General features: G+C 41.0%; 1 protein-coding gene across 4 annotated transcripts in view; it reads right to left on the bottom strand.

The window, feature by feature from the left end:
* Positions 1–25,276, bottom strand: part of LOC121233043 (junction-mediating and -regulatory protein-like) — a 111,410-nt gene that overhangs the window by 37,680 nt on the left and 48,454 nt on the right. For all 4 annotated transcript variants that reach the window (XM_041121630.1, XM_041121628.1, XM_041121627.1 and 1 more), the window contains exons 3-6: positions 24,741–24,891; positions 21,544–21,713; positions 11,012–11,177; positions 1,116–1,303 (exon numbers count right to left, since the gene is read on the bottom strand). In XM_041121630.1, coding sequence (XP_040977564.1) covers positions 1,116–1,303; positions 11,012–11,177; positions 21,544–21,713; positions 24,741–24,891 — 675 coding nt within the window. The remainder of the gene's footprint in view (positions 1–1,115; positions 1,304–11,011; positions 11,178–21,543; positions 21,714–24,740; positions 24,892–25,276) is intronic.

Genomic DNA, 25,276 nt, shown 5'->3' with positions numbered 1-25,276 from the left:
CTTGAAAACTGATAATTCTTCTCTCAAGTGATTGGTAATTGTCAGTATTTACATTCACAGTATGGCTATCTGTTTTTTCTGGGGTTTTTTCCCCCCCATGTTTCCCCAGAGTGTGCCAGGAGCATGGCCAAAAGTGGCTGTTTGCATGCCCTCTATCTTTTTTTATCACAGTTATTGAGCTTAGATTATAAAGAATGATATTAATTACCTTTGGAAAGGTTGCTAGCAGTATTTTCTTTTACAGTGGTTTTGTGTTTTTATAACTCAATTTCTTCTTTGTTACATTTCTTGATGGAGAAATTGAATCAGGTGGAATGCACTGGCTGGATGGGAAGAGATTGCTTTTCCCCTGGGGAGCACTGGAGCACGTTCAGGTCAATGGAGAGGCTGTCAGAGGCCACAGAGCGTGTATGTCAGGCAAGCCCAGAAAAGGAAGCCTTGAGCTTGGGCAGGAACACCACTTTGGTACCTTGGAAGCTGCAATCTCTATTCTTTTCTATTAGGTCAATGACTTTCTGAGGGGTTTGCAGCTTCCAAGGTACCAAAGTAGTTTGCTGCCACTCAGAAAGTCATTGACCTAATAGAAACAAAGATGGGAAGCAAGGACCTGCCTTTAAGGACATAAGCTTAGTAGGGCTCCGTGTTATTCAGCAGCATTAAGAGCAGCTACAGTAAATACCTCTAACATAAATACCCATCAAAATGGCTACGTTCTTTTCTCCCCAACAAGTGCTGCAAAATGGCACACAACAACTGGCTTTGCCTATTCTTTTTGCTCAAATCAAAATCTTTGATCGCCTCCTGCAAGTTGAAATACATGTTATTCTAGCATGTACTTTCCACATGAAAGTATTCTGAGTATTTAATAGAAACAAGTTTATTTGGTGACTTCTAAGTAATTAAAGGTTCCTTTAAAGCTAAAAGGTAAACTGAATCTTAAATATATAGATTTAATAATACATGCTATTTTACTTGGTACTCTGTAAAACAACTTTTAGTAAGTAGTAAATATAATCCATGAAAATTCTGAGACTTGGAAGTTGTATCTGAAATGAAATCTTTTGAAGTTTTATTAAATTTGCTAATTATGCTAGAAATTTGAAATTTAATAATACCTTCTTATTTCTGAGGTAGGCTTTCTTGGATGAAATATGTCCACGCCTTGCTTCCAGCTGGCGGATTTTTTGTTGTAACTTTTGCAGCTCCTCTTTTTGCAAGTGTACAGATGTTGTCATATCCTCTTTTTCAAGCATGGCTTCCATACTTTCGTAAGTGTCATAATATACCACTTCATCTCTCTTCTCTGTTTTAAAAACATCAGCAATGAAAAAGTAAAATCAATAGTTTATATTTGATTGACATTTTGTTTTGTTCAACAACCCTCCCCCACTGAGTTGCAAGATTTAATGTAGAAGAATGCTATAGTCCCTTCAAAGGAAAAGCAAAATCAAAAGGTCAGAGGAAAAGCACTAAAGAGCAAAGCACTGTAGGGCTTTAAAGTTTATATGAAGAACAGAAATCAATACCAATGAAGCACAGCCTGGTATTCAGGTAAGCTCAGAGCATTAAAGAACAAATGCAACTGTAAATGTACAATTGTGTCTGTAGTCAAACTTGATCACAATGTCCACACGTCTTTGGGTCTCTTAACTAATACAAGGGACCCACGATGTGCAGCAATATCCTCTGGTCTTCACTACAAAGTTCAGGATATACAGACTCTCTCAAGTCTTTGGCATGAGATTCTTCTGCCACAACCTACTATTAATTTCATGAAAGGGGAATTAGACAACAAAACACCAAAAATCCTCTCTTAAGAGGTTTTTTGACCTCCCAGTCAGTGCTACTGCTCAGAGACTGCAGTGGGAGGGTAACTTCAAGGCAATCCTTCAAAGCATTACAGGCCTGAAAAGGAGATCATTACTAATAGTTTTATCAACACTCATCATTTTTAGCCTCCTGAGTGAAGCATTCAGTATAACATTGACCTCATTTCTGAATGCTGCTTTCTCATCTCTTGCCAAGAAGGAAAGAGTGATGATTATAAATCCTTGGAGAATGTTGGGATGAAGAAGCAGCAAGGGCCTCTTGTTCCTTATTTCACTGTGTCCTAGTTTTAGCTGGGATAGAGTTAATTTTCTTCCTAGTAGCTGGTATAGTGCTATGTTTTGGATTTAGTATGAGAAGAATGTTGATAGCAACAACTGGAAACATCACTGTGTTAAGTAGTGTTTAGTCTAAAGTCAAGGATTTTTCAGCTTCTCATGCCCAGCCAGCAAGAAGGCTGGAGGGGCACAAGAAGTTGGGAGGGGACACAGCCAGGGCAGCTGACCCAAACTGGCCAAAGGGATATTCCACACCATGTGACATCATGTCCAGTATATAAACTGAGGAGAAGTGGCTGGGAGGGGCAGATTGCTGCTCAGGGACTGGCTGGGCATTGGTCAGCAGGTGGCGAGCAATTGCATTGTGCATCACTTGTCTGTCTTGGGTTATATTTCACCTTCTTTTTGTTATCTTCCTTTTCATTACTATTATTATTTTAATTTCAATTATTAAACTGTTCTTATCTCAACCCATGAGTTTTACTTGTTTTTGATTCTCTTCCCCATCCCACTGGGGGGGGGGGGGTGAGTGGCTGTATGGTGCTTAGTTGCTGGCTGGGGTTAAACTACAACATAGTGGCATACCAAGTAGGATATTTTTGTAATACACCAAGAGGGATATGCATTACTGCTGGCTGAAACAGGTACATAGAGCTGGCATGACTGTCACGTGTCTACTCCACAGTACCACCAAACCTTTTCATTTCACCTTCATCAATCAAATACCTTTCAGGAAGACTGTAACTTCCTCCTGCTACTAGATTATTTGGGGAGAGGGGCAGGGTTTTCTTCAGAACACTGTCCATTTTAAAAGCTGTTGTCACTTTGTGTTATTTGTGTGTGTCATGGTTTCAGCCCAGCCGGTAACAAAGGACCACGCAGCTGCTCGCTCACTCCTCCCGCCCCCCTCCGGTGGGATGGGGAAGAGAATCAGAAAGGAGAAAAGAAAAAAAAAAAAAAAAAACCAACCCACGAGGCTCCGTGTTTTGGTGAGATAAGGACAATTTACTGGGACAACGCAAAAAGAGAAGCTACAACAACGGTACTAATGAAAGAGTATACAAAAAGAGTGATGCACAGTGCAACTGCTCACCACCCGGAACCCGAGGCTCCGCCACTTCCCCCACCGAAAGTCGAGAGAACTCCCCCCAGCCCGCTCCCCATGTATATACTGAGCATGATGGCACATGGTATGGAATAGCTCCTTGGCTAGTTCAGGTCAGTTGTCCTGGCTGTGCCCCACCTCCCAGGTTCCTGTGAAAATTAACTCTATCCCAGCTGAACCCAGGACAGTGTGTAAGGTCTCCGCTGCAACCAAAATTCTGATTGTGTCATGCTAATTTCAGCTCACCACAGGATATGGCAGGACCAGAAAAGAAAGAACATTACTACAGTAACCCTAAAATAAAAACTAATAGAAACAGACCTACTTGAGTCTTTACTTTAGTTCTCTGTTAAAAAAAAAAAAAAACACCACACATAAAATTTCATCCATTCATAAAACAGGCAAGTCATTAGAACCCACTTTGAGACAGTGAGTAAAAAAGAAAACTCGTGGCTAACAACTATATTTTGCTACACACTTATAAAATGGAAGAATTTACATGCAAATTTTGTTTTAGAACACTTTCATGCAGAGTTAAAGATAGGAATTATACAAGTGAAACCCCAATAGCTCAGCTGCAAATGAATCAAATTACCTAGTTCTAAAACATAATGCTAAGTTATGTTTTACTGTTTGGAAAAAAAAAAAAAAAAAAAAACCACCTTGGCAACTCTATTGCAACCTCCATCAAACATTCCAAGAGTTTTCTACAAACAGCTTTTGAGCTTTTCAAATGCCTATAAATTTGGTAAGTGCTTAAGCTTCTAACGACTCCACCACTTACTTACAATAAAACAATTAGAATGATTCCTCTTTAGATACGATCCACACCATTTACACTTGTTCAATCCACCCCCCAACTAAAGCAGGAACCAACTATTACATTCTCTGTTGATAGCAATGCATCCACCACAAAAAACATCTTACAAGGATGTATGGATAGTTTGTATGGATAGGATAAGACCCTTTAAAATTCTAACCTAATAAATTCACATTTTGTGAATTACAGTGCAGGTATTTGGTTAATGGGTTAATGACAGTAAAAAATTATAAACAACAGTAGTAGTATGACAATCTATTATCATTTGATACTTTTCAGATCCAGTGTGCTGAATTTGCAAAAGAAAATGTTTTTCTTCTAGCTTATGACCTTGCAAATTCAAAATGGCCGTCAAATCAAATTATGCTCTCAAAAAATTCTCAGTTGGGTCTTCATTAGTAGTTCTGTGGATGTCCCTCAAATCAGAGCAGAATCCAAAACTCTCCAAAATATCTCTGCAGAGCCAATACAGTCAAAGAGTAAAGAATAGCAACAGCCTCTAGAAGTCACTAAGATGCATGTATTTCAAATCATACAGATGTGTTCAATTAAAAGGCTATTACTTTACTGACTATAATTACGCTTTAAAAAGGAAGCATAACAGAAGATGCAACAGACCATTATTTTCTAATTGACTCCATAGGAAACAACGCATATTAAAAGATCACTATATTTTGGAGACGCTCTTATTCAGATTAGGTACAGAACAGTCTTGAAGAGATGTAGCCAATTCAGTGTCACATTCTTCACAAGATTAATTGTTCTATTCCCCCTGCCTGAGTAAAGTCTGAAGAGATAATTTCATCCCTTGAACAAAATACAATTTAGGAATTATATCTCATAGGACAGAAAATGAAAAATACAACTGAGAGTTGTTAAAAAAACAGCAATTCCTTCTAACAACATAGATGACTGCCTATAAAAAAAATCCTTTTAGATTTAATATTACAGAATACTTTAAATTAACAAATTTAAAACAGCAAAGGAAGCCAGAACAGTGAACTATTTTGTTGTCATGGGGGAAGGAGAGGGTTGTTTGTTTAACTGACTGGGGGTTTTATTTTTGGTCAGGTTGGGGGTTTCTTTTGAGATTTCTGGAGAAAACATTAGTGACAAGTCATAATGACCTATGGTATTTTTACAGCAAGCTTAATCTCCAAGGGCCCTTAGGTTTTACTATCACTACATCAAAGAGAAAGGATTTTGATAGATATTTCTTAGTCTCCCGTTCAAGGGATTTCCTTTGGTCTGCAGGTAAGAAAACCATACAGTGTCTTCAGTACCAAAATTAAATGTCTGATTTCCCAAGTACAAACAACTATCTATCAGTAAAGCACTAACTAGCTCTCCACAGAGGCAAAGCTGCCACATTTCTTTGAAGTCATTTACAGAGTTTTCAATCCTCATCCTCCATACATGCAGTTAATGTTGTTGCCATGACAGGCCTGAGAGGAGATTCACACAGCAGTGAGAATAATCTGCGATACCTGTTTTTTCTCTTTCCAGAGGCAACTCACAATACAACCCAGCTTCAAATCTCCCTTAAGTGACTTTTCTATCTCTCGTGGTTTCAGCCCAGCCGGTAACAAAGGACCACACAGCCGCTCGCTCACTCCTCCCGCCCCCTCCGGTGGGATAGGGGGGAGACGGAGGAGAGAAAAGAAAAAAAAAACTGGAACCTCGAGGGTTGGGATAAGGGCAGTTTACTGGGACAACGCAAAAAAAGTTAGAACAACAACGACGGTACTAATGAAAGAGTATACAGAAAAGAGTGATGCACAGTGCAACTGCTCACCACCCGGGACCCGACGCTCCGTCCCTTCCCCCACCGAAAGTCGAGAGCAGGAGAGCCCTCCCCCCGGCCCACTCCCCATGTATATACTGAGCATGATGGCACATGGTATGGAATAGCTCCTTGGCTAGTTCAGGTCAGCTGCCCCGGCTGTGCCCCCCCACCTCCCAGGTTCCTGTAAAAATTAACTCTATCCCAGCTGAACCCAGGACACTATCCATAACAAAATTTGCTATGCAAGCCCTATGCACTAAACAATAAAACAGAGCTTGTGTGAATAAAAACATTAGGTATAAAAAGGTCCAAAGGACAGAACTGGATTCAAAATGCTGTATGATTTACCTGTACCATTTCCATAGTTTGTAAGTACACAGGATATAGTAGGTTCTCAAAACATAAGGTTTGCATCACTACTCTAAATCAGTGACATGGCAATACAACAAACTTCAAAGTTTAGCTGAAGGATTCTGATTTGCAGGAATACCTTTTGAAAACCAATCACTTCAAAGAAATGAATAATGCCAATGCAATTTTTTTTAATGAGGCAAGTCCAGTAATTAAAACATTTCCTCCTCCCTAAATTTAGTTTTCCAAACCTTACATAGTATCTTATATGCTTACTTCCAAACACAGACAATGAGAACCAGACCAAAACTTCTGTATATGTATGTATATAGAATCATAGAATCATTTAGGTTGGAAAAGACCTTCAAGATCATTGAGTCCAACCATCAACCATGCCCACTAAACCATGTCCTGAAGTACCCCATATACTTGCTTTTTGAATACCTCCAGGGATGGTGACTCAACCACTTCCCTGGGCAGCCTATTCCAATGTCTGACAACCCTCTCAGTAAAGACATTTTTCCTAATATCTAACCTAAATCTCCCTTGCCGCAACTTGAGGCCATTTCCTCTTGTCCTATCTCCAGCCACCTGACAGAAGAGACCAGCACCCACCTCACTACAACCCCCCTTCAGGTAGTTAGTAGAGAGCAATAAGGTCTCCCCTCAGCCTCCTTTTCTCCAGGCTAAACAGCCCCAGCTCCCTCAGCCGCTCCTCATAAGACTTGTGCTCCAGGCCCCTCACCAACTTGGTTGCCCTTCTCTGAACACGATCCAGCAACTCAACATCTTTCTTGTAGTGTTGTAGTGAGGGGCCCAAAACTGAACACAGTACTCGAGGTGCAGCCTCACCCGTGCCGAGTACAGGGGAACAATCACCTCCCTGCTCCTGCTGGCCACACTATTTCTGATACAGGCCAGGATGCCATTGGCCTTCTTGGCCACCTGGGCACACTGCTGGCTCATATTCAGCCAGCTGTCAACCAGCACACCCAGGTCTTCCTCTGCCAGGCAGCTTTCCAGGCACTCTTCCCCAAACCCGTAGCGTTGCATGGGGTTGCTGTGACCCAAGTGCAGGACCCGACACTTGGCCTTGTTGAATTTCATACAGTTGGCCTCAGCCCATCAATCCAGCCTGTCCAGATCTCTCTGTAGAGCCTCCCTACCCTCAAGCAGATCGACCCTGCCTCCCAACTTGGTGTCGTCTGCAAACTTGCTGAGGGTGCACTCAATCCCCTCATCCAAATCATTGATAAAGATATCAAACAGAACAGGGCCCAACACCGAGCCCTGAGGAACACCACTTGTGACTCGCCGCCAACTGGATTTCACCCCATTCATCACAACCCTCTGGGCTCGTCCATCCAGCCAGTTTTTCACCCAGCGAAGAGTACACTTATCCAAGCCATGAGATGCCAGCTTCTCAAGGAGTATGCCATGAGAGACAGTGTCAAAGGCCTTGCTGAAGTCAAGGAAGATAACATCCACAGCCTTTCCCTCATCCACTAGGCAGGTCACCTGGTCATAGAAGATCAGGTTGGTCAAGCAGGACCTGCCTTTCGTAAACCCATGCTGACTGGGCCTGATCCCCTGCTTGTCCTGGACTTGCCATGTGAGTGCTCTCAAGACAAACCGTTCCATAATCTTCCCCAGTACCGAGGTCAGGCTGACAGGCCTGTAGTTCCCCGGATCCTCCCTCCGACCCTTCTTATAAATGGGAGTCACATTGGCAAGCCTCCAGTCCTCTGGGACCTCCTCTGTTGACCAGGATCGCTGATAGATGATGGAGAGTGGCTTGGCAAGGACCTCTGCCAGTTCTCTCAGTACTCTTGGATGGATGCCATTGGGACCCATAGATTTGTGAGTGTCCAGATGGCGTAGTAGGTCCCTAACTATTTCCTCCTAGATTAAGGGGGGTATGTTCTGCTCTTCATCCTTACCTTACAGCTCAGGGGGTGGAATGCCCTGAGGATAACTGGTCTCCCTATTAAAGACTGAGGCAAAGGCAGCATTAAGTACCTTGGCCTTTTCCTCATCTCTGGTGGCTACGTTCCCTTCTGTATCCATTAAAGGATAGATATTCTCCTTGGGATTCTTTTTACTGTTAACATATTTGTAAAAACATTTTTTGTTGTCTCTTACGACAGCGGCCAGATTTAGTTCTAGCTGAGCTTTTGCCTTTCTAATTTCCTCTCTCTATGACCTAACAAGATCGCTGTACTCCTCCCAAGTTGCCCGCCCTTTCTTCCAGAGATGATAAACTCTCCTTTTTTTCTTGACTCCTAGCAAAAGCTCCCTGTTCAGCCAGGCCGGTCATCTTCCTCGGCATTTCGACTTGCGGCACATGGGAATAGCCTGGTCCTGAGCCATTAAGATTTCCTTCTTAAAGAATGTCCATTCCTCCTGGACCCCTTTGCCCTTCAGGACCATCTCCCAAGGGACTCTCTCAACCAGTGCCTTGAAGAGGCCAAAGTTTACCCTCCGGAAGTCCATAGCAGTGGTTTTGCTGACCACCTTCCTTGCCTCACCAAGAATTGAGAATTCTATCATTTCATGGTCGCTAAGCCCAAGACAGCCTCCGACCATCACACCTCCCACCAATCCTTCCCTGTTCGTAAACAGTAGATCTAGCAAGGCTCCTCCCCTGGTTGGCTCACCTACCAGCTGTGTCAGGAAGTTATCTTCCACACACTCCAGGAACCTCCTAGGCTGCTTGCTCTCTGCTGTGTTGTATTTCCAGCAGATGTCTGGAAAGTTAAAGTCCACCACGAGAACAAGGGCACATGATTCCGAGACTACTGCCAGCCGCTTGTAGAATGATTCATCCGTCTCTTCAACCTGGTTGAATGGTCTATAACAGACTCCCAGCACAATATCTGTCTTATTGGCTTTCCCTCTCACCCTCACCCATAAGCACTCTACCTTGTCATCAGAATCGTGTAGCTCTGTACAGTCAAAACATTCCCTAACATAAAGAGCCACCCCACCACCTCTTCTACCTTGCCTATCCCTTCTGAAGAGCTTATAGGCATCCATTGCAGCACTCCAGTCATGGGAGTCATCCCACCATGTTTCCATGACGGCGACTAAGTCATATCTATCCTGCTGCACGATGGCTTCCAGCTCCTCCTGTTTATCGCCCATGCTGCGTGCATTGGCAGGGATGCATTTGAGCTGGCCTATCGAATCCACCCCTAACATCGGCATGCTGCCCCCAGGCTCATCTCTGGTGCACCTAGTTTTATCCCTTACCCCCTTCAAACCTAGTTTAAAGCCCTCTCTATGAGCCCTGCCATCTCACAAGCAAGGATTCTTTTACCCCTTTGAGATAGCTGGAAACCATCTGTCGCTAGCAAGCCCGGTGCCATGTAAACTTCCCCATGATCGAAAAACCCAAAATTCCACCGATGGCACCAGCCTCTGAGCCATGTATTAACCAGGTGTGTTTTCCTGTTCCTTTCAGTGTATTTCCCTGCCACTGAAGGGATTGAGGAAAACACTACCTGTGCTCCTGATCCTTCCACTAATCGTCCCAGTGCCCTGAAGTCCCTTTTGATTGCCTTTGGATTTCTCCCTGCAATCTCATCACTGCCAACCTGCACAACCAGCAATGGGTAATAATCAGAAGTCCGAACCAGACCAGGGAGTTCCCTGGTAATGTCTTTTACCCGGGCCCCAGGGAGGCAGCAGACTTCCCTGTGGGATGGGTCAGGTCTGCATATTGGGCCCTCTGTCCCCCTCAGAAGGGAATCTTCTACGACAATTACCCTCCTTTTTCTTTTTTCAGAGGATGTGAGAATGCGTGGGGCTGCCCGACTGAGCCTAGGCACCTCCCTAGATAGGGCTTCATCTACACCCTGATCTTCACTGACCTGGTCCTCAAGTTCCAGAGCCCCATACCTGTTGTGTAGGGGCAACTGGGAAGGTGAGGGAGACCGGGAGGGGATTCGCCTGCCTCCCCGAGCAGGGACCTGTATCCATCCCCCTCCATCTCTTAGGTCCCCTCCTGCCTGGTGGCAGGAGGGCAGGGGAACCTCCGCTTCTTGCGGAGCCTCCATCTGCTGCCTCTGCCTCAGGGATGGTAGGGTGTGGGCCCACCAATCTATCTCCCTCTCACACTCCCTGATACTCCTCAACCTTTCCACTTCCTCCTTCAGCTCTGCCACCAGGCTGAGCAGATCATCCACCTGGTCACCCCTCACACAAGAGGCGTCCCCGCTGCCCTCTGTCATCAGCGACAGACTCAGGCACTCCCTGCAGCCAGAGACCTGGACAGCTGCATGTTTACATGGGAGCTCTGTCTGCGTTGCCACATTTTTCCTAACAATGGCTTTCACCCGAGTAACAACCATAGCTGGGTCTCCCTCCGGGCCGACGCCCACCGCTTGAGTAGCCTTCTCGAGCTTGGAAGAGGAAGACGGGGGCTGTGCAAACTGCCGCGCTCCTGGTCGCAGGCGCTCCTCAGGGCCGTTTAAATCTCCCGCGGTTGCCCCTGGCAACGCCCACGCCGCGTCAGCCTCTCTCGCGAGAGCCGCCGGCTCTGGCCGGGTCCCTCCGCTCTTTCCCGGCGCCCCTGGGCCTCGGGAACCTCCCTGTCTGCCTCAATCTAGCGCTTAGCCGCCGATTTACCGTTGCCCCTGCTGGCCTCGCCGCTGACCGTTACGCCGCGTTTTATGCCTTATGAACAGGTGTAAATTTTAATTTAACAGTACTTATGTTAGAAGATCCAGCTCTTCACATGGTAAAGAAACTGTTCTCATTTCATTCCCACAGGCTTTACTAGACTCTTAGGAAGAGAATTATCTTTTACAGATTACATCTTAATTAAAATGCATAAAAAGCACCTGACATCAGTCTTCTGATGCTTTCAAGTTGTGCTGTCAGCAGCAGCTCTTCACATTTCAAGATCTCAAACTGCACTTCATATAATTGAAGCTGTAGATCATAATAATCAGCTTCTAACTGGTCCAAATGGGCTATGACTTCTGTACCACCTTTCAGACTCTGCATCTAAATGGAAAGAGGAGAAAAAAAATAAACACACAACTCCAGGATAATAAGGAGAAAAAAAACCCACAGACTTTACAATTACAGCTAGATACAATCTGGTATGCTAAATATAACATGTTAAAATTGAACACATCAAGAGAAGAAGGTTTTGATCAGCCACATACTTTCAGACATATTTGATACTTGACATTTTTTTCTGCATGGTAATAAAAAAAAAAAAATCCATGGCATTGGATTACTCTTTGTGACTGTTGAAGTGACAAGTCATATAGCGAGTAATGTGAAACATCCCTACCGCTCTTTTACTCTACTACTTGATTCTCTGAAGATACATAATGAAATTAGTATTTTCTTATCTTCAATGCAAAAAGTCTAAAAGCTGTTTTGCTAACAGCATCTAGAAAACTACAGTTAAAACTATCACTTAAGTTGAACTTGAAATTACATGCACTGATCCTCTTGTAATGACAACTTAACAGAGGAGATTCTTTACAAATTAAAAAAAGTGAAGGGGATAAATCAGTGCTTTTTATCATATTTTATATATTTTATTGCATAGTTAACCTTCTTAATAAAGCAGAACATCTGTCAAGCCACAGGCCTTTATATTACTTTTCCCAGTTTTTCCTCCAAAATTCTCATAACCTCTGTCTAGCAATGCAGTTTGAAAGGAACAACATGAGAAAATTTAAGAAAACACCAAGTTCTATCTAATCAGAATGTATTGGATTTTACAACATCGTTGTTTCTGGAGTCTTTCACAGGAAAAAAAAAGATCTAGATTAAAATATTTATATATACTTTAGTACTTATTTGTCATGTCTGACATAGAAAAGTGACACAAGAAACAACCAAAGAGAACTCAAATCATCCTCTTTCATTCAGCCAAACAAGAATTAACAGATCAATACAGTTGACTATTCAGACCATATTCAAGAAATACTGATACTCAATACCCTGTTTTGAACAAAGGTTTACAGCAAATATCCAAGAAAATGAAACATAGTAGGCAGTGCAGTGATACTTCCCTAAAATGTTTCACCAGCCTCTAGCACTGCTTGCAGCTCAAAACTTCTTAAGCCACAGTGCTGCCTTTTATACTAGACTTACTGGATTTTATTTCATAAGTTGTCCTATCCCTTTTTTACAGCATTGTCGTGGTTTAACCCCAGCCAGCAACTAAGCACCACGCAGCCACTCACTCACTTCCCCCCCACCCAGTGGAATGGGGGAGAGAATCGGGAAAAGAAGTAAAACTCAGGGGTTGAGATGAGAATGGTATAATAGAATAGAAAAGAATAATCTAAAAATGATAATGCTAATAAAATGAAAATGGTAATAATAAAAGAATTGGAATATACAAGTGATGCACAGTACAATTGCTCACCACCCACTGACCAATGCCCAGTTAGTCCCTAGGCAGCAATACCCCCACCCCCACTCCCCCCAGTTTCTATACTAGATGTGATGTCCCATGGTATGGAATACCCCCTTGGCCACTTTGGGTCAGCTGCCCTGGCTGTGTCCTGTGCCAACTTCTTGTGCCCCTCCAGCTTTCTCGCTGGCTGGGCATGAGAAGCTGAGAAATCCTTGACTTTAGACTAAACACTACTTAGCAACAACTGAAAACATCAGTGTGTTATCAACATTCTTCTCATACTGAACTCAAAACATAACACCATACCAGCTACTAGGAAGACAGTTAACTCTATCCCAGCTGAAACTAGGACAGTTTACAACAAAACAAGGATATTAGGAAGTAAAACCAAACCTTAGAACACCTTCCCCACGCCCCTCCCTCCTTCCCTGCTCAACTCCACTCCTGTTTTTTTCTACCTCCTCCCCTGGGCAGTGCAGGGGGACAAGGAATGGGGGTTGCAGTTAGTTCATCACACACTGTCTCTGCCACTCCCTCCTCCTCCTCAGGGGGAGGAATCCTCACTATTCCCCTGCTCCACCATGGGGTCCCTCCCATGGGAGACAGTCCTTTATGAACTTCTCTAGCATGGGTCCTTTCCATGGGCGAACTTCAGTCACAGACTGCTCCAGCACAGGCTTTCCCATGGAGTCACAGCCATCTTTGGGGGCACCCAACTGCTCTGGCGTGGGGTCCTCCATGGGCTGCAGGTGGGCATCTGCTCCACTGTTCACCTCCACGGGCTGCAGGAGCATCACCTCCTCCAGCACACCTCCTCCCCCTCCTTCAGTGACCTTGGTATCTGCATAGGCGTTTCTCCCACATTCCAATCTCCTCCCCCACTGCAGGTTCCCCTTCTTAAATCTGTTATCCCAGAGGCGCTACCATCGTCGCTGATTGGGTCGGCCTGGGCCAGAGGCGGGTCCGACTTGGAGCCGGGGGGGGGGGGGGGGGGGGGGGGGGGGGGGGGGGAAGCTTCTAGCAGCCCCTCCCCCGCTACCAAAAAACCCCGCTGCACAAACCCAAAACAGCAGGGTATCCTGGGTTTTGGCATTTTCAAAGTATTTTCTCATCGTACAAAAAAAATATAGATAGGAAAAAAATTTTTTTTTTTAAAGTTAATGCAATGTCATTCAAACTTCTACCACACCTAAGAACTTTTGCTTTGTCAGTGAACTGTGAAATTCACATAAATTTATACATTTTTTTCTTTAAAAAAAGATGTTCCCAAATTTAAGTCCACAGACTTTGTATAAAGACTGCATAGAGACGTAAATGGGCTGTCTTCAGAAGTATCAGCTAATCATGTTATAGCAACTCAAAATTTCATTCAGCCACACCAGTATCTGCCTGATAAAGGACCTGTCTGACAACCAAATCTTAGCCCTGCAAGCATACATTATAGATACTACAAGCTACCTGGTCTGTTTTAGGGGTACAATATCACTGTATTCCAGGTGCAACAGCAATTAATGGGAAATTAATATTGTATGGTCCTCAGCCAGATATCCTAGCTACATAATAGCCCCTCATGAAAAAGAAAAATGGGGACCTTTAATTTCAACCATTTATTTTAAAACTTTATGTGAGATACTATATATGTGTGAAAATTCAAACCAACATCATCACTTTCAGGAAAGTTTCAGCATTGTTAAAAATTTAAGAGTGATTCAATTCTTAATGTTACAAATTGCTAACTGTGGTAGGTTGACCCTGGCTAGGCACCAGGCGCCCACCAAAGCCGCTCTATCATTCCCCCTCCTCTGCTGGTCAGGGGAGAGAAAATATAACAAAAGGCTCGTGGGTCAAGATAAGGACAGTTTAATAAAGTGAAAGCAAAGGTCATGCGCGCAAAAGCAAAGAAAAACAAATGATGTTATTCTCTACTTCCCATCAGCAGGCAATGTCTGGCCACTTCCTGGGAAGCAGGGCTTCAGTACTCGTAGTGGTTGCTCCAGATGATGAAAATGCCCCCCTTCCATCTCCCTTTACTTAGCTTTTATAGCTGAGCTGATGTCATATAGTATGGAATATCTGTTTGGTTAGTTTGGGTCTGCTGTCCTGGTTATGTCCCCTCCCAAGATCTTGCCCAGCCCCAGCCTGCCGGTGAGGGGGGCAAAAATGTTGGAGAGACAGCCTTGATGCTGTGCCAGCACTGCTCAGCAGTAGCCAAAACACTGGGGTGTTATCAACACCTTTCTAGCTACTGATGCAGAGCACAGTTCTATGAGGGCTGCTATGGGGAGAATTAACTCCATCTCAGCCAGACCCAATACAGTATCTAACCTGTACTAGTAATTTGCTGCATCTTTGGTAGGAAAAATATGCACGTAAAAAACTTCCACAAAACTCTCTGCTTGTTACTCCCGTTGGAAGTCTGTTCCAGATATTCCCTCCTAACTGCCAGAAATCTTCCGTATTTCCAATGTATTCACAATCAGATAATACTATTTGTTCTTGCGCCAGTACTGAACAGCAACATGCATTGCTCTTCTTGACTAATATTTATTCCCTTTAGTATATTTATGGAGAGCAACTTTGTATCATCTCAGCCTTCATTTTATTTGTTGAAACAACTTCAAATCCTCTTGTAAAATAGACCCCATTCCTGGCATCATTGTGGTAGCCCTCCCTGCAGCTGCTCCAGTTAGAACTAATCTTTCTTGGGTTATCAGAAACGCATGGAAGAAAGGTATAGAAGAAATCTCACAAGTCCATGTGCAGTGATACTAACACCTCTCCTTTTGCTGGAAATACCTGATTTGACAGACTGGAGAGCGTCTGCTGCTGTACCACCCTGTTGCATTGGCAGCTCAATCACGTTGCTAACCATAGTCTTATAACTTGGTATTCTCATGTGCTATCATTTACAAAGTAATTCACGGTAAAAAAATTGTAATACTCTTCCCTAGCAATACGTATTAATAGCTATTATTAAATTTTCTATTATCCAGTCTTTTAAATAATCTGTTATTGTTCAAATAGAAGTCATGTTTCAATCCACCTCATGTGAATCCTGACTGTTCTCTAATTCAAATATTCATTTTAATTCATCACCGTTGCTGTCTGAGAAATCTCAGAAGGGAGTAAAATTCAGAAAAAAGCTCGGGTCTTTAAGTGTGAATACAGAAGCTCATCCTCAAAACCAACAGAAAATAATTTTAAAGAATTTCTAAATTATTTTATGGGAAACAAGGAGCACTATGACCAGTGATTAAAGGCAGGCTCTCACTCATATCTAGCAACTTGTGGAACAGAAGTATTCCTCCAACCAATTAAATATCAGGAGTCAATTATAGTCAGGCCATGATACTACAGGACACAATATTATAAAAAATGAGGTTAAGACGATCACTCACAATTAGTATCCTTGGCAATCAGAAAAAATTCAGACACTAAAAGAAACATCTTTCCCCCATGAAAAGGGTGTACCACTTTTTTAGAAACTCTCTTCTTTTCTAAGACTAAGTGTTCAAAAATCCATAGACAGCCTGCTAAACACCAACAGTGTTCTCAAACAGTCAGATCTGGTCTTTGCTCTGAATTTTCATTCTTTCAGTCTATTAATTCTCAAGTCAAATTCTTACTGATAAATTAGTTTCTCAAGCATTTTAATCTTTTTAAAGGAATATCCAGTTTTTATCTTCTATGCCTAGAAAAAAGTAGCTAAATGATTTTTCCCGAGAAGGTATTTCAGTTCCAATTTTCTAACACTGCAGTGAGTCGGTTTTAAGTGACCATAAATACCTGATCTTTTTCTTTCTCTTGGCAAATGGGAAATAAGCGTCAGTGATGCACAAAATCCTCCAAACAAACAAAGTATCTTCAAATGCTGGGGTTTGCCCTCTTTAATACTCTTTAAATTAGATTACCCAGTCATTCTCTGGGAAAAACAGTATAAATTATGTTCTAATAATGTTATTTAAAAAAACCCCAACAACTTATGTGGGATTTTGATAATTACATCCAAAGTAGGTTATCGGGTTTTTATGAGTAATTTTCTAATAATTTCTCACTGCATTATTAAAAGCCTAACTATGATTATAAGTTTTGTCTATAGAATGCACCCCATTACTTCACTTGAGGTCCTTAAAACCTTCTGCTTTTTGTTTTCTTTAAACACAATGACTACTTAAAATAGTTTTTATTTCAAAGCCTTTTTGAACTTTTGATTGAACTGGAGAATATTACACAAATATTTAATGTAAGGTTAAAGAAAAAAATAAAATTGTCATTTTTACTGCCAATTTTAGTTTGCCAGTTTGAGCACTGAAAGAGAAGAAAGCAAAAGTATTCCTAATCTGTTATTAAAAATAATAACTCAAATATGATTAAATAAATCTTCAAAGATTTCACAATTTTAGTTTCTTACTTAGCCTTTCCAAAAAGCTGTCACAGAAAGAAAAAGTTAAAAAAAGACAAGGAAAGCTACCAAGGTGAAGCATACTTTTCTGAAAAATATAATGTTGCATCTTTACCAAAATCACTGTGTATTTCTTACAGAAGCAGATTAATTTTCCAGAAATAGCTATTCATGCCTTCTTGAATAGAATCCTTACTAAAATTCTTATTTTTGCCAACACATCCAACTCAGACAAAAGTAAAATGACAGTCGTGAAATCCAACATATACTTAAATACTCAAAGTCATTGGAAGAAAATATATCTTTGATTCATGCTTGTCGTGGTTTAACCCCAGCCAGCAACTAAGCACCACGCAGCCACTCACTCACTCCCCCCCCCCCACCCAGTGGGATGGGGAAGAAAATCAGGAGAAGAAGTAAAACTCCTGGGTTAAGATAAGAACAGTTTAATAGAACAGAAAAGAAGAAACTAATAATGATAATAATAACAATAATAAAATGACAACAATAATAATAAAAGGATTGGAATGTACAAATGATGCACAGTGCAAATGCTCACCACCTGCTGATCGACGCCCAGTTAGTCCCTGAGCAGCAATTCCCCCCACCCCCACTCCCCCCAGTTTGTATACTAGACATGACATCACATGGTATGGAATACCCCTTTGGCCACTTTGGGTCAGCTGCCCTGGCTGTGTCCTGTGCCAACTTCTTGTGCCCCTCCAGCTTTCTCGCTGGCTGGGCATGAGAAGCTGAAAAATCCTTGACATTAGTCTAAACATTACTTAGCAACAACTGAAAACATCAGTGTTATCAACAGTCTTTGCATACTGAACTCAAAACATAGCACTGTACCAGCTACTAGGAAGACAATTAACTCTATCCCAGCTGAAACCAGGACAGTATCTACCCCTTATTCTATACCATTGACGTCATGCTCAGTTCTAATGTACAGAAAGGAAAGTACTCTTAGAATTATGAAACTATGAAAAACATTCTTAAAAAACCCAAGCAGTACTTTGTTGGAATATGATTTTGTTTATGAAAATATCACAGAACATTTATCATGTAAATTAAAAATTGTTTTTGAAGTGTATCTTTAGAACTGAACTATATGCTTCTAAAAGGATAAAAGAGAAAACTAGTTACTGAATCCTATATATGCAAGAAGGGACTTGTTGGAATTTAAGTCTCCAGTCACTCATTTCCATTTGTCCAAACTATTTTACATAATTAGAGAATTACAAAGGATTCTCACTGTGATTTAATGTTTCCATTTACTGTCATGAGGACAAGACTTGACAACCAATCCACGAAAGCACTCTGGTCTACCTCAAAAGGAAAGTTTTCATCATTCCCATCAAACAAAATTTAGAACAACAACAGATGGAACTTAAGAGGTACAAATCAGGAAAATAAAAAAGCGCAATATGTAATTTGTGTAATTTCTTTTAATTTTTTAAAATACAGATAACCATAGGGCTAACATAAAAATAAAATTAAAAAATTATAACTAATCTAATTTTCTCTTCAATTCAGACTTCACAAACGTTGCTCAAATTCCAAGTATCTACATATGCAAAGTTACAGACCATATCCAGCTCCTCCTACTGTACCTGAATTGCTTAAAACCCTTACCACACTATACTTGCAATTACCCTCCTTCCACATATGAAGATGCATTAGTGATATATTAGAATCTCTAGTTTTCCTAGATAAATCAAAATATTAAAATTGTCATTTTATTAAAATTCAGAAGACCCTATCACTATTTAAAAGACACCATCATTGACATGGACAGCTTCTGCAAGCAGTTTTTGACGTGTGACTGGAATAGTCTTCAAACAACCTATACACGAAAAAAGCAAATACATTTATTTGGTTTACTTTTTATAAGAGCTTGTCACAATGACAAAGAAATTAAGTGAAGTATTAAAAAGAGGACTCTTCTTAAAGTTCAACTGCCAACTTCAGCAGTTTTATATTATTTTATCCACTAAATAACATCCATGAAGATTCAAAAGAATCAAATAGTTTCTTGTACTTCACAAATATCTATTCCCTCCAAACAGAAGGACTGAGTCCCCCTGAAGTGTATGCACTCAGTACAGCTGGTTGGCAGACCAATTATCTGGTGTACCGAACAGGCACACAGAGCAGAAGAGAGGCTGCAGCATGTCCAGCAGAGGTATGGCTTTAGTGGCTTTGGGAAATTTTGGTCCCAGATCTTCATAATGCTACAGATACTTGCTGATACAAGTGGAAGGTAGAGGAACAGGTGGTGCTAGGTCTCTGTAGGCCTGTCAAGAGTCAGGGGTGACATGATATCCAATATGGCTCCTTAAGTTTTAAACCAAAAGATATATTCACACCAAGACAGAGATAATCACTAACAAACACAAAGAACAATTCTGAGATTTGTTAATGTAGCACAGCAAGGATCAATGTCCTGCACTCTGATCCAACAGTGCTCCTTTCCAACACAGCCTGCCCTTAACTCCAGCTTACATAGGCTTTATCAAGGTTGCAAATTTTTGTGCTTATCTCCATCTTCTCTAACTAAACTAACACGGTACTTGGAAAACTCTGTATTGAAACCAAAATCAGAAGATGCTGTTCCTGCACAGGCAATTATTCATAAAAGTTTTTTTAAAATATTATAGAGAAATCCATTTTATTACTAAGGTGAGAAAGAGACAGGTGCATATCATAACTTGGAAAATGTAGTAGCTTTCTAGATATTTACAGTGTGAACACATTTTAGGAAACAAAAAAGTGCCCGATTAACATACTAAGTGAAAACTACAGAAACAAGGGCATTTTTATTGTCCATCTTAAAAAAAAAAAAAAAAAAAAAATCAATCAATCAGCAAGGTGACTTTAGATTTGGAGAAGAGGGAATTAAGTGCAAGAAAAACAAGTATATTATTTCCCATGTGTCTCCCTTTCCTATTCAGTGGAGGCAAATTTATATAACCAAACACACCAGGAAGGTCTTCACTTCTTAAGCTTAAAGGAGAAACTGTATCACTTTTCTTTACGATAAGACTGCAACCCTTCTTCTCCAGTATGGGATTCCCAGTCACTTTTGTCACATCCAACTCTGCATACTTAGGGCTATGACATTTCGGAACAGAAGTTGGTCCTGATATCTCCCCATCAACCATGTTTTGACCCAGAGCTGTCTATACCTTGTAACACACTATCCCAAAATACCATGCCCATGCACACCCATCAGATGTTCCTAATTCCTCCTTCCCAAAAAGCCCCAACCTCTCAGTTCAGAGCCCTCCATCCTCTCACTATACTGCAACAAATCTCTCCTTTTTTGATCCAACCCCTAATGTTTTTGCACATCAAAACAAGCAATCATTCATTTACCAGACTGAGATCTCATTCAACAAAAATTCACAGAAGGACGCCACTGGGAGAAAAATAAGATGTGCTAGGGAAAAGACAATGCATGGCTGCCCTAAACATCTGAATATATTAAATACAATATTTCCAATTGGTATTGCTGGATTGTCTCATCAACTCTTGGCCAAGGATGGCAGCAGCCTGATAAACTCAGGTTTCCAGACAACTCTTGGCTTTCTAAATATAAAGAGCATTGAAATGAAGCAAACTTTTTAGTTTTGTGCTCTGGGTCTTGCATGTACTCTCTCTTCCTTGCAGATCAAGCTGTCTTCTACAGAAGGTCCTAAAATAGGCACATAGTCCATCAAGCTTGGAAACCTACCAATCTATACAGTGCTAAAGTCATGAGTTCTCTGGATAACCTTTTCATAACAGAGCCACCAGTTTAGTCAAATTTTGCTGAAAGATTTGAAAAGTGCTTTAAAAAACAAGCAACTGATTGGTTAAAATATAAATTAATATTAGTATGACAGAAAGCTCTTAGCACGGAATATCCATATGATAGCAAATTTTAAAAGAGGATTTGTAATATTTTTGCTTTTGAGGAGGTGTCATAAAATCCAATAAATGTGGGGTTTTTTCTGCTAAGACATTTAAACACAGTTTAATGCATGCACTCTTTCCTCAGGAAAGCTGTAGCTAGCATAACTCCCTCTGGAAGACTGCCTTAATAATTAGGATAAGCAGAGACAAAGAGAGTGCAGTAAAACAGGCTAGTCATCTGTATATTTACTAATGTTCAGATATCTTGCATCTGGAATGTCAAAACTACTCCAAAAAGGTGATCATGCCTCTGAGAGCTAAAGTGTGGAGATTACATAGCAGCAGATTTCTGTTCCTATCCCTTCTCTTCATTTTATTAATCTCAGTGGATAGCATTAACAGTAAAAACTGTCTTCCTGATTGACTAACCAGGAAAAGGTGAACGGAAAACATAAATAAGTGGCACAAAACCCACCACACCTACACTGCAACTCCATTTGCCTAACATGGTAGAATGTGGTAAAAGTTAAAATACAGACTTTTATTATTAAAAGCTGAAAAATAAGGACTTTAAAGTCTGTTGGTTTTTGTTGTTTGTTCCCCCCCTCCAAGTACATCAACATTCTTCAAGGTTTGGTTTTTTTCCTGCATGTTTTATTTTTCTATTTATTGGTATGAAAAATTACCTCCTCCTTCAGTGCATGTTTCTTCTGCTCCAAACAGATTTCTTTAGCACGCATCAACTGCAAAGTCTCCTTAGAAACTGCATACTGAAGCTTTTCCATACGTTCCACTGCTGCTGCCCATGCTGCCTTACCAATTTTTTTCTGGTCTGCTCGCATTCGATCGTACACAGCTAGAGAAGGGAAGAAAAAGCAGACAGCTTACCAGTCTACTCTTCAGATTACTAGTGATTCTACTGTAGAGACTATGCACATATTTGTATCCAAAAACATACAAAGTTCTCTTAGCAGACAATAGTCATTCTACAGAGCATTAACCTTCATATCCAAGATGTAAGTATTCTTAGGACTTATGTAAATATGAAATTAGCTATTTCTTGATCATTTAACCATTATAATTCCAATTTTTGTTACCCACAGAGGAACCATTCTGAATACACAGTACTTGAACACTTGAACAACACGTTCAGAAATCTTGACTTAATAAAAGTATCTGGTTAATATTATCATGGGGCCTTAAACTACATCCCAAATTTTCCCTGCTTCTGAAAGCCCCAATCATCAGCTACTAAAGTCTCCAGTTTCCCTTGATAACTTTTACAGCGCAGTCATAAGTTTAACACAAATCTGCAGAGTGAAATAAGAATTACAATTTAAAACAAAAATTTCAGTTTGACCTCAAGTGCGATTCTGTAAGAATACTGAATTAAATTTAAATGAGAATATCTATTTTTTTTACCTCAAAATGCAGGTTGCTTTACAAAATTAATTCAAATTAACTAAACAAAGTACAATCTGCCCTTAATATGCAGAGATGAAAGAGAATCTTTTCAGTAAGAGTTCAGAGTAGCAGTAGTCCCTTGCTTGATTCAGACTTTTTCTTCTTGAGCCCCAGACATCGTTTAGGCTGACACACGAGACTTTCACAATTTTTAATATACAGAACAATCACATGATACTGTACACTTAGCTTTGCAAAGCAAAGGCCATGAGAGTCACAGAACCAAAGGGGTAGCGTGCGAACCTTGTGAAGTTCAACAAGGTCAAGAGCAAGGTCCTGCACATGGGTCAGGGTAATCCCAAGCACAAATACAGGCTGGGGGATGAGCAGTTTGAGAGCAGCCCTGTGGAGAAGGACTTGGGGGTATTGGTGGATGAAAAACTGAATATGAGCCAGCAATGTGTGCTTGCAGCCCAGAAAGCCAATCGCATCCTGGGCTGCATCAAAAGACGCGTGACCAGCAGGTCAAGGGAGGTGATTGTGCCCCTCTGCTCTGCTCTTGTGAGACCCCACCTGGAGTACTGTGTTCAGCTCTGGGGCCCCCAACATAAGAAGGACATGGACCTGTTGGAGCAAGTCCAGAGGAGGTCCATGAAGATTATCAGGGGGCTGGAGCACCTCCCCTATGAGGATAGGCTGAGAGAGTTGAGGTTGTTTAGCCTGGAGAAGAGAAGGCTCCAGGGAGACCTTATTGCGGCCTTTCAATACTTAAAGGGGGCTTATAAGAAAGATGAGGACAGACTTTTTACAAGGGCATGTAGTGATAGGACAAGGGGTAATGGCTTTAAACTGAAAGAGGGTACATTCAGACTAGATATAAGGAAGAAATTCTTTACTGTGAGGGTGGTGAGGCACTGGAACAGGTTACCCAGAGAGGTTGTGGATGCCCCCTCCCTGGCAGTGTTCAAGGCCAGGCTGGATGGGGCTTTGAGCAACCTGGTCTAGTAGAAGGTGTCCCTGCCCATGGCAGGGGGGTTGAAACTAGATGAACTTTAAGGTCCCTTCCAACCCAAACCATTCTATGATTCTATGATTCAGTCCCTAGGTGCTAGAAGATATTACATGCTGTTGTTAAGTAATAAAAAAATACCTTTTTGTTCTCATGTGTTTTTCCTCTGTCATCTGTTAATATTTTGGTATGTAAGACCACCCTGTGATCAACAGGAGGCCAAAAAACCCAAAACATAACAAAAAAGGCAAGCAATCTGTACACCAAAGGTCTACAGTTGTCAACAGTCTCCAGGCATTTCATTTCCCAGTGTTTTTCCCCACAATCTTGACTGCTGTACATAAAAACAGCATGTAAACAAAACAAAAATGAAGTAACTATAAATATACATTCTCTATCAACTAATGGGGTATTTTACTTGCCTTTGTCATACTAGTAAAGGAACCAAACTGATTAAATACATTTAGAATTTGCTGCAATAAATTCATTCCAACACACTTGAACTGGTTTAGTAATTTTTTTCAAAATAAGGTGGAGTTTCATGTTATCCTTAACTTGGGTCGTCACTGAAAGGAATCATTTTGCAGTGACTTCTTCTCAAGACAGATCTAGCAGTCATGCAGGGAGATGACAGGGAACCTACCCATCAAAAAAGATTTTCTCCCATGGGTACAGCTCATTTATCTGGTTGCACAATCACTATCACCAAGGCAAAGAAACAAACAGGAACCCACACTCAGACAGGGAAAAGAGTGGAACAAACTGTCAGCGGTAGCCCACAGTCAAACTAAAAGAGGTGACATGAAACCACATCCTCAGGTTTGTTTGCCCTATTAAACTGATTACTTAGGTTAAAATGGTACAAGGATGAAAGCGCAAGATGAATATACAAGTCATATGACCTAGTTTAACTGTACCAACTCTTTAGTAAAACTACCGCATTCTTCAAGTATAGAAATACCAAGGTTATATCCATGAAGATTTCTGAAGAACAGAGCAGCTTTCACTGAGTACTTAAACTGAGTTGTTGATTAATATTTAGAGCTATGAAAAAATTACTGAAAGGCAGGGGAGACAGGAAAAGGAAATTAATTGAAAGGTAATAAACACTTACTATGGTGGTCAGCCATATCCAGTATAGAAGACAGAATCCTTCAGGGACTCTATGCTCCCTAAATACTTTGCAAATGTACAATGCAGCTAATACAGTCACATTGAGAAGGTGGTTGTGAAACTATATTTAAAAATTTCTATTCTGCCCACTTCTGATGATGTTCTGAAAAGGCTTATTTGTGAATAATACAAATAGACACAGAAGAAAAAACAAATGGGAATGATGACTGCATTTTCCTCACGGAGGACTGATAAAAAAAATAAATCAGTCACACAGTACGATACAGAACATGGTAAACATTAAATAAACTTTTAAAGATTTCTTATTTGAAGTATAGGATAGTAAAAAATAGCTACCTTTCTGTGCTTTAGCTGTTATTTCAAAGTATTTAACTGTAAGATCTTGAATAGAAAGCACAGCCATGTGGGCTTTTCTCTGCCAATCAGCATCTTCTTTTTGCAGACTCTCAATTCTTCTGGGGCCTAGGTAGTCATTCTCTATCGAGATCTGAAAATAAATCAGTCCATAATCAACAACACAATTAATCATTGCAATTTTGCCAACAGCAACCAGTTTCAGAGTGGCTAAGAAAGAAAAACATAAATGAGAGAAAACTACCAGTAAATCACCATGGCTTCTATTCAGCAGAAAAAACTCTTTGAAGTGCTCCTTTCTGTTTGAAAAAGTACATCCACAGTTTCATTACTATTCTCACTGGAAGCATGACAAACTCAAATGTAAATTTGATCTGCCAATATCTTTTTGTTAAATATCTTATTATCTTCAGATAACAAGCATGCTTCATCCAGGCTTTCTTCCAGCCTGAAATATTAACCTGGGAGGTGATTGTCCCCCTCTACACTGCACTGGTGCGGCCCCACCTCAAGTACTG

Source organism: Aquila chrysaetos, assembly GCF_900496995.4.
Source record: "Aquila chrysaetos chrysaetos chromosome W unlocalized genomic scaffold, bAquChr1.4 W_unloc_4, whole genome shotgun sequence".
Classification (NCBI taxonomy): Eukaryota; Metazoa; Chordata; class Aves; order Accipitriformes; family Accipitridae; genus Aquila; species Aquila chrysaetos.
Note: the sequence above shows the minus strand (reverse complement) of the source record. Positions and strands in the feature narration are given on the sequence as shown.